At 35.9% G+C, this 15,043-nt stretch overlaps 1 protein-coding gene across 1 annotated transcript; it reads left to right on the forward strand.

Moving 5' to 3' along the window:
• The first annotated feature begins 358 nt into the window (after window positions 1–358).
• LOC145667833 (uncharacterized) lies at window positions 359–11,268 on the forward strand. The gene is made up of 2 exons (XM_081735264.1): window positions 359–1,721; window positions 11,150–11,268. The coding sequence occupies exons 1-2, from the start codon at window positions 359–361 to the stop codon at window positions 11,266–11,268; spliced, it is 1,482 nt and encodes a 493-aa protein (XP_081591390.1).
• Window positions 11,269–15,043: the final 3,775 nt, after the last annotated feature.

Raw genomic sequence — 15,043 nt, forward strand, 5'->3', positions numbered from 1 at the left:
AACACCCCACATATAGCTATCGCTGCAAAGCACGGCCAACGGCCGAACCTTTAAATCCGGAGCTCACTGTTCCGCTGCGACCCGTCCTGCCTGACATTCAACACAATGTACCACCCCAACCTCTTGGCGAAGCAATTTCCATCCATCAACTCCTTTCGTTCTTTACCATCGCATTGCAAAATATTCATCCTTTTCTACGTCAACATATTCTCCAGGTGGTCAATCACGCAGCCCGCATCATCTTTAAATATTCTTTCCAAGCTACTTACTCTGGACCTCATGTCTATTTTCATGCCACCCCTCTTGACGAATTACATGTCTCCTCCGACACTTCCAACACTACTCCTGCACCTTAATCATGGGTATTTCATTACTGTTTCTTAATATTCGGTCACTTACTTCCCAGTACACTCTCTTCGAACAGCTACTTCTAGAAGAAACTATTCAGGCTTTCCTTCTGAACGAAACTCTCCTTACTCCATCTATGACGTTCAGGATACCTCGCTATACCCTACTCCGTTCAGATTCTACCATTGCAGCACGCCGAGCAAACGGAGGAGTGGCCATTGGCTTCCATCCTTCGATTAGTCACCGCCAATATCATCCTGCATTGATTAATGTTCCAGAGTATCTCATTACTACGTTGTACTTCCACTCCCTTTACGTTACCATAGCTACCATATATGTACGCCCTGGACATCCCATCCCACGCTCATTCTTTCTTTACATCTCCAATAACTTTAAATATTATATCATAATGGCCGACATCAATATTCACAGCCGTCCAGCTAATCAGAAACAAAGCTTCCTTGACTTCATTACTACTCATACCACCGGCCATGTTTTTGATATACCTAAAGCAACCAGACCCATCACGAATACCACACCTGACGTAGTTATTTCTTCTGGCAATCTCTTCCAGCGTTGCACACTTGAAGTGCTCGATTCCATAGGTAGTGATCACCTTCCTATCAAACTTCATATCGATCAACCGCAGGCTCCTACTCTTCGTTTGCTCCCTGAACCTCGTCGTGTTCCACGATTTGATCAAGCCAAGTGGGATGACTATCGCACTACTATTGCTGAAGATTTGGTTACCATCGAGCCTCCTACTACCGAAGATGATCTCTACGCACGGGTCTCTGAAATCACTCATTCCATTCATCACGCTTCTGACCTTCATATACCCACAACTGAAATATCCAGGTACCAACCACGTTTACCGCCAAACTACCTACCTCTCATACATCGTTCTCGCGAATTCTTTCGCGAATATCAGCGCACTGGTAACCTAGAAGCTCTTCGTCATCATCGCCAACTTCAGCGCACTGTACGTAACTACGTCAAGGCACATAAGCTTCGCAAATGGGTGAAGACGTGTAACAACTTAGCTGAAACTTCACACCCTACTAAGTATTGGAAGCGATTTCATATGTTGACTGGGAAGCTTACTCGCACACCATATCCGCTGTTAGTAAATAACCAACCATTACACACAGACGAAGATAAAGCGAACGCCTTTGCAGACCACCTGCAGATTACCTTCACCCCATTCCCATCTGATTTTGTTCAAAGACATCCTACTGATCGCTTGAACTTATCATCTTCATATCTACAACCCAGCGCAGCACACATTCTTCCAGACGACAATCCTCTCACAGCTCCAATTTCTACATCTGATATCGCCACCGTCGTAAACCGCAAGCGCAACACAGCTCCTGGTATCGACCACATAACTTATCGTCATATCAAAGAGGCTCCTTATTGTCTTCTTCTGCTTCTTTCATATATATATTCTTTTATTCTCCGGACCGGCTACATCCCCTGTGACTGGAAGACTTCTTCCACTCTCATGTTTCTTAAGCCCAACAAACCTCCAGATTCTGTTGCTTCTTACCGTCCAATACAATTAACCTCCGTTTTTAGCAAAATTCTTGAGCGCATCATTGTCATCAGACTAGAACACCATCTTTCTCAATATAATCTCTTGCCTGTACACCAAGCTGGTTTCCGACCTAATTTCAGCATTAATGATCAATTGCTCAGACTTCTCAACCTAATCACAAATCATTATAACACTGCTCGGCCTTCATGCCTCATTCTTTTTGACCTAGAGAAGGCTTTTGATAAAGTGTGGCATTTAGCCCTCATGTTCAAACTTCACCGTTTTAGGCTTCCACTCTGCTACCTCCGTTTCATTTTCCATTTTCTTTCTAACCGCCTATCTTATGTTACCATCAATAGTTCTTCATCACATCCGATCTTTATCCATTCTGGTGTACCTCAAGGCTCCGCTCTCTCGCCTCTTCTATACCTTCTGTTTGTAGCCGATATGCCAACCCTTCCTCCCAATGTTCATACTTTTCAATATGCAGATGACACTGCCTTTCTTTGCACAGCCAGAACTATTCAACAAATCAATTCTGCACTCCACCTAGCAATAGACTCTTTTCTCCGATGGTGTGCTAAGTGGCGCCTTCATATTAACTCGACTAAGACTCAAGCTATCGTCTTCATACCACCTCGAAAACGTTCTCGAGTTCAGAAAAACCCCAATCTACTTAATCTAGAGGTTCACGGCACACGAATATCACCTACTAAACAGGTTACCTATCTTGGTATCATAATCGATCATCACTTAACTTGGCGGCCCCATCTTCAAGCAATCATTCGTAAAGAGTATGCTCGGCCCAATTTACTAAAACGTCTAGTTGGTACCACATGGGGATTGCAACCCACTACAATCCTTAATACGTATAAAGTATTCTTACGTCCAGTTCTAACTTATGGTCATCCCGCTTGGGTTGCTGCACTACCTTTTTTCTATCAGAAATTACAAGTTCTTGAAAGGCACGCATTTCGTCTGGCTTATAGGATCAAGCTTCCCAGTCCGACACAGGAGCTTTACGACCGTATCTCTTTTCCTACCATTCTCCGTCATCTTGAACAGTTGCGACTAAAGTTCATCACAAACCGGTTTCAGCAACGTCATCCACTACTTCTCGATACTATGGATGCCGACCGCCACTATGATTTAGGATATCAATTTTCTACTTGCCCTCTATCCCTACTCTTCTCTTTATATCTCAAAACCATTCCACCAGACCATCCAGATCATTTTGTCGCTTCAGCTTATTCTTCTGATCACCTTCCATTTCATATATCACCTACATATGCTGCACCGTAACCTATTGTGCTAACAGGGCTCCACTTGTCTACATTACTGTCCAGAGCAGCCCCTGGACAAGAAGATAATCTGCATTCGTCTCACTAACATATCCTTGTGTTGTCCTGTCATATGCACTTCATTGTCATTTTTTTCCCCAGTCCTCATGATTATGAACAAAGTTCATAATGTCCAATGAAATTGAATAAAATGCAATAAAAGCAATAAACTGAAATTATGATCTAAATAAAATAAATGATTCTTTCCGCTTACTCTTACTTCCCATAGACCACCTTCAATATCCTTCCTTCCCCAGTCTCTGCACTCCTCACCCCGGATAGAGGGCGTAACCCTCGCAAGGGAGCTAGCCTTCGGCTAGCAATAAAAAAAAAATCCAAGTAACATGGTAAAAACCAGATCATGTAAAGATATCTATACATTCACTTCAAATGCTTCAGCAATTTTTCTGTGGTGCCATTAGAAAGATTATTTTTATTTTTATGTAATAGGTGTGTGATATTGGACGTAAAGATCCTGCCTTACTAAAAATAACACAAAATTTCCCATTTTTCTTTTGCTTGTTTTTCATAAGTGAAAGGACATAATTAAATGCAACTTATCACAATCATAGATAATGTACTACAACAGAAAATATGAACCTGAAGAAGTTTCAGTGTTGCCATTCATAGAAATTATAGTGTTGCCCGAACAACAATTTCCCTAAAATCTAAGTTAAGGCAGCGACTAGAGGAACGAACTCAACTGCACTTGATTACGTATCATGTTGTTTTGGTTTCCTGTGAACTACTTTTTAAATAATAGTTGTATTTAGTTTGTAATAAACAAAATAGTTTTAACATACAGTTATTAAAACTAAATAATAATGCTATTTAAAAAGTAGTACAAAGCAAACCAAAACAACACAATACGTAACCAAGTGCAGTTGAAATCGTTCCTCTAGACGCTGTCTTAACTTAGATTTCACGGAAATTGTTATTCTGGCAATACTATAATTTCTATGGATGGCAACACTGAAAATTCTTCAGGTTCATATTTTCTGTTGTAGAACAACATAATCTATGATTGTGGTAAGTTGCATATCATTATCTCCTTTCACTCATGAATAAACAAACAAAAGAAAAATGGTAAATTTTCCATTATTTTTAGTAAGGCAGGCTCTTAAGTATTTACACCACCCTGGTTTTTAAACTTATTTGATGATATGGTGTAGTATTCTTCCCAAAGATAAAAGTGAGGGGAACGTCGACGGATGCTATTCCCGACTTCTAGAAACCATACCCATACCTTTTCTGATCCACTTATACCCCTGATTCTTCCTCTTTCAGTGTACTGAACAAGGAAAAGAAATGATTTAGTTTTAAAACCTTAAATCTATTTAAATGTCACTCTCTTGCAAAGATGTTGATTTGAATTAGTGATAAATTCAATATTGATAAATCTAAACTTGAGCGAAGTAACTCAAGTGGTAGAGCGTTGGCTTCACATTCGGAAGATCGAGGGTTCAATGCACACTGCCGACCATCCTTACTGGGGTTTTCCAGGGTTTTCCTCAGTCCTACCACGCAAATGCCAGTATGGTACCTACTAAACACGCCCTGGCCGATACCTTCCCAAATCCTTTCCACTGTTATTGTTGTTGTTGTTAGATATCCAGTATAAAATGGCCTCTGAGCTGTATCTGATGATTGTTAAATGAATAAATAAATATTAAAATTATACATAACGGAATTTAATTTTCACAAACCAAGAGACATTTAAATAGATTTGAAGAAAGGAAATCTAAGAAATCCACCATTGATTTCAAAGAGAAAAGGAAAAAAATATATCCACATATAAATCAACAGAATAACAAGTCCAGATGGCACAAGTGTTGAACATCCTGAAATTGTGTGGTTTTCGTTGTTCTGATTGTAGTAAAAGGTGTAGAGGTGAAATGAATCTAAGACTTCTTTCCGGAATTTTGTTCCTGTAGCCACTGAATTTATTCCAAATGTGAAGTTTTCACTGACGATGTGAGTAAACGAACAATGCTGTAGATGAACCCAAAACATTTTCGATTATGATAAATTTGTGTACCAATCCTATTTGATATATTTTGTTATTCCGCACTTTAAACTTCAAAGATTGTGTGCTTGAGAAGAAAAGAGAAACGGACAAAGCCAAAGAAAAAATACATGGAGCAAATATGTGAAGAAATGATGGAACTTCAACGGCGTTGCAAATATGATCTGATGTACCAGAAAGCACAATAATTAAGAGGGGAAAGCCAACAAAAGTATACGAACATTTGACATCAAAGATCAACAAGGTAATGTAACCACTGACCATCAAAGAATCTTTAGAATTTGGGAGGAATACATAAAACATATGTATGATCAGAAGAACTGCCTCACAGATATTGCGATCGAAAGAGATGAAGAGGTGGATGATGATGAAAAAGGACCCAGTATATTGAAAAGTGAAGTAGTACAAGCAATCAAAGACATTCGAAGGAGAAAGGCCACTGGAGAAGACGACATACCAGTAGATTTGCACAAGGGATTAGGAGACAAAGCAATGAAAGTATTGACTTCACTTATTAACAAGATCTACCTGAGTGGAGAATGGCCAAAGGATTTTCTTGATGTTACAATGATTGCATTGGCCAAGAAAAAGCAAGCAAAGAAGTGCAGCGATCACAGAACCATTAGCCTGATTTCTCACACTGGAAAGATCATTGCACGCGTACTTAACAGGCGGCTGGAAAGTAAGATAGATGAGAGGTTAGAAGAAGATCAATTTGGATTCCGGAAAGGAAAAGGCACCAGAGATGCTATTGGATTGATGAGAATATTATCAGAAAGAATTCTTGGTGTAAAGGAAGAGTTGTGTTTGTGCTTCATCGACTGGCGAAAAGCTTTCGACCGAGTCAATTGCATAAAACTTTTGAAAATATTCGAAGAAATCAGAGTTAACTGTAGCGATCGACGACTCATTCAAAACCTGTACTTAGGACAACGAGTGAAGTTACTCTTGAAAGAAGGAGAAACCAATAGTGTGGAGATTGGAAGAGGAGTTAGACAAGGATGTAGTTTGTCGCCCCAATTATTCAACATTTACAGCGAATGTTTAATGAAGGAAGCATTAATGGGAACTGGAGACTTCAAGATTGGAGGACAGATCATTAACAAGATCAGGTATGCAGATGATAAGGTTATAATAGCTAAAACCGAAGGACGACTACAGAAGATGATTGACAAAAAAGTTGACACTGCAAACTGTATGGAATGGAAATTTGCATCGAAAAGTCGAAAATCATTAGATATCCCGTGGAAACACGCCCTTACGGATCAGAGTAGAACAAAGAGAACTTGAAGAGGTCGATAATTTCAAGTATCTGGGAAGTATTTTGACGAAAGACGCTTACTGCACCAAAGAGATCAGGTCAAGAATTGCCATAGCTAAAGAAGCATTCAACAAGAAAAAAATCACTTTTAACTAGCAGGCTCAATATTGAGCTTAAGAAGAAGTTGGTCAAGTGCTATGTATGGAGCGTTGGACTGTATGGTTCAGAGACTTGGGCATTACGGTTAGGCAAGAAATATTTGGAGAGCTTCGAAATGTGGTGCTGGAAGAAGATGGGGAAGATCAAATGGACAGAGAGAGCAACAAACGAAGATGTTTTAAAACGGATAGGGGAGAAGAGGACACTTCTAGCTACCATCCTTTGTAGAAAGGCCAATTGGATTGGACACTTCTTGCGAAGAAATTGTTTTCTTCATACCACCATAGAAGGAAAGATGGAAGGGAAGCGAGGAATAGGAAGAAGAAGAACACAGCTGGATGATTTGAAAGATAGGAGAAAATATTGGGAATTAAAAGAGGAAGCTAAAGATCGAGGAAAGTGGAAGAAACATTTCCAGGCCCAAATTTAAAAAAAAGTCCTCATTAGTCCCAGGACCTGAAGAACGCAATAATAATAATAATAATAATAATAATAATAATAATAATAATAATAATAATAATAATAATAATAATAATAATAATAATAATAATAATAATGTTATCGGTGTTGCTGTCTTGAACCTAGGATGAAGAGCAGTGAGTGTGTATGTTAGGACTCTTATTCTTCTAGTGGAAACTTGAATTACTAAAAATCAACCCCAAGTTCCAGTTTCAGCATCGGTTTCCATAGAGCGAAATTTGTAAGGGATAGCTAAAAACACTTTATGATACGGATACTGCGTTTCAAGAACAACTTCCCTCTCCGAACCTAGGAGGAGGATCAATTGAAACTGAATGTAATTGATCTGTCATTTTTGGTTTCAGTGTTTACTTGCAAAAACGGGACACATGAATAGCAGCGGAAGGGGAAGTAAGAGGTATAAAATTCACAGATTGCATTTTCAGCGCCAGTTTTCCTTACTTGACAATTTGCCACAAACCGCATGAAAATCGGACCTCAGTTAGAAATTCTAGACCCAAATGAAATCTGTGAGTTTTAAAAGAATCACTCTGTGTATATATAGTGTAGCCAAACTCAAACTATCAGTTAACTCAGTATGATGTACTTATTCCGTAGAAAATACGAAAACTTGATTTAGGGGCCGTTTAAAATTTTGTAGCCCCTGATCCATAAACTAATTATTGGCCAGAACGCAATCTTTTGACCCATTTTTGGTTTTCTTAATTTTATTGTTTGTTTTTGATCAAAAGATTGCAAAATTGAATTTGAACCCCTTTTGTCACTCATTTACAAATTTGATCTCACATCGAATGCATAAATGTTCGAAGGAGAAAATAAGTTTGATTTGTAATGAAAGACAGAGAACATGCTCTACTTACTAAGTTATTGTACTCTACAACCAAAGTACAACATACGAACATAATAATTTCGGTGGGTGTGAGTTAAAACACACAGAGAACAAAAAAAGAAGTGTTAACTATATTTGGAATGTACACTTCAGATATTGAGAGGTAACCTAAATAAAGAAGAAATGCCCCGAGAGAAAGTTAGGAAGCTTTAGATGACTCGCATGGAATGCTCGTATTAGCAAATTCCGTGTACGAAGAAGTGTTTAAATGGTTGCATCATATATGTGGTATTTGGTTGGTGTTGTAGATATGCACATAATCCCTTAACATTTCAGGACTAATTATTAATTGCATTATATGTGTCCATTAGTTTCAATGAGTCTTGTGAATCAAAACACAATTAAGTAGTTTTAAAAAAAAACGCTATTAGTCTTTAACTGAAATTACTTTTCATATTAGTATATGAGAAATTTCAATATGGATTCAATTTTCTCTTCTTCCTTTTTAAACTCTTAAACTATTCTATGTATGCATGCATAAGCATGGGACGTCTTGTGGAACAGTTATATCCGTCCGTCTGTCCGTTCGTCTGTCTGTCTGTTGACAGGTATCAGAGAAAAAATAGTAAGAGATAGGAAGAAACTTTTTAAAAAATCGATTCAGCGTTCCAAAAATTTGATCCATATTCTTCTCTTCTACTTTAACAAAACAAGTTGCAGAACTGTGTCGCTTCCGATTTTTACGGCTGTTTTCTCATAGAACAAAAACGGTCAGATACAGAGTTTTTTTTAAAGGAGTTTCAGCGTTCCATAGTAGGTTCCGCCTTCCCCCTTATTAGTGGTGGATTTTGATAGTATTTACATGAGTAAAAATATAAATTTTATGGCTACATTCTAAAGGAAAGAAGCTTATCTAAGTTACTAATTCTTGTAATCATATTTACAAAGGTATTCGATGCTATTTTCTCTTAGCTTGCAACGATAACATTTTATCAATGTTACTTCCCTCAACAACCGCCACTGGCCCTTATCTGCCTACTGAAACCGGATAAACCAGATTAGAATATTAAAACCCTAAAGTTTGCAAGTTTACAGTAGATTCACAATATGAAACACAGATTACTTGTATAACTCATTCAAACATAGAAACCCTATTATTTACAAGGAATAGCCTACTTTTATGGTGTCTGCAAGCTTAATTACTGCATCTTACTTTTATTTTAATATTTAGTCATTAATAGCCATTAAAACTGTTTGAAGATTTCCAGTAGAAAAAGGATCACGTTTTAACATAGTGCTAAATTATTTTATTTAAATCTTACAACTAAATATGTGGTGATTACAGTGTTTTCGGACTATGGTGGGATGAACTTAGATACCTACCAAAGGGAGTCACAATTAAAGCATAATGCGTATTATCGTATTCTAACATTTTGTGCAATCCACTGCGACATGGGTTAATGAAATACCGGACTGTAAAACTCCACAACCGACCATTGCTGCAGCATGATTATGTAAGACTACAGAATGCTGGTCCTACGTAGGAAGTTTAAAAAGTACCGTATTTAGAATTACTTTCACATTCATCGTATTCGTCTGATCTAGCTATCAAGTCTTTCCAGTAACTATGAAGAAATCTGCGTTGTGTGTAATTTCAAGACCTAAGTGACATAAAATACGCTGAGACCAGTGGATAAAAGTGACTCCAAACAGTAAATAAATAAAGTTTGATGATTTCGTGAAAGTTTTAATTTCGTTTTGGGAGAAGTGTATACAATTGAATAGAAATTATTTTTGAAAGCTAGTGTATAATATAGACGAAAGTTAATGCAATTTAAAATTTGAAACAAAATTCTCTCAACTTTCGGAACATTTTTTGTATCTGTTATGTATACCTTGCTATTGCCACCACTGATCAACGAAATAAATTTAAATTATATGTACCTCTTAAAATCTCACTCACAGTTGTTAAGTGTAAATTATGAAAATATAATCAATAAATTCTAATATATATATATATATATATATATATATATATATATATATATATATATATATATATATATATATATATATATATATATATATTAAAATTAGTTTGTCTTTTTTTTTCTTTATCTGAACACATACATTTAATGATTTTTTTTAAAAAATTGTTCGAGTTATGTTCTCGTTCTTTCCATGTCATTTATAACGATAAATGTTTCTATAAAGTCAAAATAGTGGGTAACATTCATAAGTCTTAAACGGCACAAGACAAACGGCATAAGATCTAAAAATATAGGCAATAGACTTTAGGTCTTCTGAAGTTTAGGACTAGTACCGCGAAATGATTTTTAGGTCTTGTGCCGTTTAAGTCTTATGCCGTTTAGGACTTGTGAAGTTTAGGTCTTGTGCCTTTTTCATTCAACTGCTTTAGTTCTGAAATTCGTCACCACCACACGAAATTGCGACGATGCAGTAACTAGTTGGCAATAATGCTACGAACGTAGCTAATTCCAACGGTAACAGCTATATTTGTGCTACTAAAATTATTATTATCATTATCTGTTCTGCAGTTATACATGAATTACATTATATAACCTATTTCATTCTAAGAATTAATTATATAATTGGTTAAGAAATTCATTTCTTTCAAATGGAGATACAAGAATCCCATAACAAATTTCTAAAAAAAATATTCAATAAAAATGTTTAAACAGCATATTTTACCAGACTTTTCTGAAACCAAGCAAGTATTCAGAATTGCAATATGTATACTCTGTGGAGTGTATTTTATTCAGAGTAAGACAAAACCAAACTCTAACTTTCCAAAGGTAGGATAAAAACCCACCAAAGTTTGCTTAATTAGGACAAAAGCCCACTAGATATTTCACAAGTGATACTATATTTCACAGTGTGTTTTGATAGAGTTGATATGTATAAGAAAAAAAAAATCAACAAATAACGCTAAATTACTAATGTAATACGCAACATAATGCGTTTGAAGAAACCAATACATAGTTATTTAGTGGTGTAGCCTGCAAACTTTTCCAGGGGAGCAGGCTTTTTTCATATTAAAAGCAAACCAAAAGTATATTTCCAAATTACGAAACCTTCAATAAGACAATAAATATATACATATTACACACGTATATAAATACATATATTATTATTATTATACTTTCAGTTTGTTACCTTTCTGAAACCTGGGCCTTGACAGTGCGAGAATTTAAAACTACAGCTTGTGAGGAATGCACGTGTCAGTTAAGTAAAAAGAAATCAGAAATTGTTCATGAAAGTCCATGAGTTTGACTGTGTTTATCTTCTGTACTCTTATATAAAAGAGTTCAGATAAGTGACTTTCTAGGCATACTACTACAGGTAGAGTCGTTAAATGTTAATTTTAAAATATCATTTTCTCATGAAAGCAAGATATAAGAAAATTTTTTTGGAAATACGTATCGTAAAAGGCTGGGGTAAGATTTTTTTTTTTTTTTTTTTAAGAGTACGTAGTGTATCTCGTAAATCTCTGAAGCTAGTAAAATGAAACTTTTCATATAAACTTTCCATTGTAAAACAAACAAACAAACAAACTAACTAACTAAAAATTCAACTCCTAAAAGGGAAAGAACAAAGGGTGCACTTTCTTTAATGTTCCCCATTACTTATTCAGAAAATATTTATAAAGTAAAGAAGGATTTGCTTAAGCTGGATGCGTGAAATTCGGTATTTCAACTTTTAACTAAAAGTAATAAAAATATATGCTTCAGCGTATTGAAAATTACATTTCTGAGAGGGAAGAGGGTCAATTTCTATAGCATTAAAATTTGCCACTGCTTATGAGATTTGGGCAGAAAACTCTTTTCCTTTTAGGTCTGGGTTCGTCCAGTTAAGCAAATTTGAGTACAAAGTGGATGATTAATTAGGTTCTTTTAATTATTTCAACATGTTGACTTAGTTTAATTTTTTAAAAAGTGCTTCACATTCTATTATAAACATTATTAATTTGCTGTAATTATTAAACACAGAGTAAACCCCACTTGAGGAGCCAAGAGTATGTTTTGGGTGTTAAGCCATCATTTGCCGTCCTTGACATAACCTTTGATTTTAACTTCACGTACAATCAAGGCTCAAGTCTCAAAATGCAGCATATCTGAAATTTATTATTATTATTATTATTATTATTATTATTATTATTATTATTATTATTATTATTATTATTATTATTAATAATAATAATAATAATATAAATTCCAACTGTAACAGCAATTTTAGTAATATGAAAACTATTGTTAATAATGGTAACGATTAAAGAGTAGTTAGTTACGAGTATGACAACTATTTGCTACGGAAAGAAAATGAAATCTTTAAGTTTTACGTCCCACGGTTATGCCGGTTAGGCTAAAGGAGACGGTGATGATGAGTAATGAATGAAATGGTGGAATGAAGAAAGTGGGAGGAAACGGGAGAACCCCGAGAAAACGCACGCACACGGTGTTATTTCTACGGAAAGAGTTGAGTATACTAAATATATGTGTAAAAATGATTTACTTCAAATTAGCACAAAGAAAGCAAAGTTTATGACGTATATAACTAAAACACAACATTATGTTACTAATACGAGTTCAATGGTGTAAGAATAGAAAATGGACATTATGAAAGATCTGGGAATCACATTTAATAGGTAGTTAATATTATGTCATCACATAAATGCTATCATGCAAACAGCAAGAAAAAGAAAATAGGCTTTATTTATTTTTTTTATTTCAGAACGATAGAATATGTATTTATACAAATTACGTGTAAGAACTAAGCTAGAATCTGGTTCTGTAATATGAACAGTATAGGGCCTATCTAAAACTTTGACTAAAACATTATCTGTATTCTTGGCACGAACGCGATGGTAGCGCCACAAGAGATTTTTAGGTCCAGTGACGTTTAGGACTTGTGCCGCGAAATGATTTTTAGGTCTTGTGCCGTTTAGGTATTATGCTGTTTAGGACTAGTGCCGTTTAGGACTCGTGCCGCGAAATGATTTTTAGGTCTTGTGCCGTTTAGGAATAGTGCTGGGTTCCCAAAGTAGTTTCTCCTCTAAAGTTATACATTACTCATGCCATCTCTCTGCCACAGTTTCGCACTTTCTGCCACAGTAGAGCGCTTGCCTCTCTGGTACGTAGTCTTTAGTTCGAACCCCGGCCAAGTAAGTTCCTGGTAGTTTGTGGTGTTTTCTTGAGCACTCTCGTTTCCTTTTACATTCTCTTCCACCAATTTATCCATCATCATTTACTTGCCTTAATCATCGTCTTCCTTAGCCTAAAGGACATTTACGTGGGACGTTAAACTGAAAGATTTCATTTTACTCTGGTCTGAAGGGTTTTATTCTGTTATATGCGGAAACAGATATTTCAATCACATTGATACAGTAATATAAAAATAATATATACAGGGTTATTTGAAAATAATGAACTGATTTCGAAACCCTATTTCGTAGTCCTCAACATCTTAAAAATGACATTTGAAAGAGTAGGATTCTAATTTTAAAATAGTTGCCAGAAGGGCGTTCTGTCACGCTCTGAATACATCGTTACTCCTAAACACTCAGTTGCTTGATTACGCTATCAGCAAAAGACGTTCTTCGTTCTCGAGTTCGAGAAAAAACGGTTCGGTTATCACGGTGCAGTGTGCTTTGCGAAAGCAATTCAACAATACTCTTCACTTCTTCCAAGACCATTCGATGGTGGTTTTGACAGTTTCACCCAGAGTTGGCGTAGGTCAATGAAAACTTGACCCACGACCACCGTGACCCACTCTGACCCACTATACACCATGAACCACTCTCACCCACCAAAATTCATCATCAACTCGGACAAATGATCCACGGCCTCCTCTCCACTAAGTACAGTTTACACTTGTAATAAAACAAGGCTGTGAAATTATCACTAATCGGAGTTTCAATTTCTACGCTTAATCGCTCAACTACCACTCTTACAATAACGGTGGATCTGACCTTTACGATATAAGATGGTAAAGTGTTTGTCATGGGCCAAATTACGATGAATTTCAATTAAATTATCATAGTATAATTATTTCCTTGTTGAATTATCGATACTTTTCAGTGACAAAAGGATGAAATTTGAAACTCCCAAATCAAGGTAAGTAGACCAACGTACAGGAAAAAAAAAGTGTAAAATTTTCCATATAATTATTCCTACAGTCCAAACTTAAAATTTCCGTTTAATTAAGCTTGCAATACAAACTTTATGTCTATTTTTCTCACAACTTTGTGGGTTGATTGCCCTGTGCTCTAAGCGCTCCATATAATAAACAAAAGCTTCAGCAATTATTATAGTAGAAAGCAATGGGTATATAAAGCGAAGCACTGTATTTTTTGTTTCTGTATTAATAATCGTTTCTGAATTTTTTCTCAACTAATATCGATCGCTTTCGATCATTTTTTTCAAACCAATCCACTACCAATTTTCCATATATAGAAAGTTCCCTCCCCCCCCCCTTCCAATAAAGGAGAATTTTAAAAATGATAGGACACATTCTATTTATTTTCAATAAATAGTTAATATACTGAATTTCAGCTCCGTAAGTTTAACGGCTTGCTAGATACTCTTTTTTTTTTTTTTTTTTTTTTTTGCAAAAATTCGGATCCCCACTACCCCTTTAGGATATGTACCGTATTATAATAAAAGCGATACGATAACATCCCAGTTTGGATTAAGGCCTAATTACTGTATATACCAAAAGTCATTTCATTTGACTTCGCAGTTTGGCCGGGATAATCAGGCACACATAGTTACATTCATTTTTTATATAACAATTTATATATTATAGTGATTCAAAAATGTATTTTTTTCAGTAGTTAGCTCCTCTAAAAAATTATAGGCTGTGAGCCTCGAAAACCAAGTAGTAGTATAAGTCCTATTGCTATCATTACAATTACAAATATCAATATCCAAAAGTGCCTGAAGTTTTTTTTCACTTATGTATACTCATCTCAGGTAAGTAGACAGAAACAAATGGAAAAGGAAGGAAAATGGAGGCCTTGAAAGTAAAACGCAGACAAATTTAC

Source organism: Thermobia domestica, chromosome 13 (assembly GCF_964235325.1).
Source record: "Thermobia domestica chromosome 13, izTheDome1.hap1.1, whole genome shotgun sequence".
Classification (NCBI taxonomy): Eukaryota; Metazoa; Arthropoda; class Insecta; order Zygentoma; family Lepismatidae; genus Thermobia; species Thermobia domestica.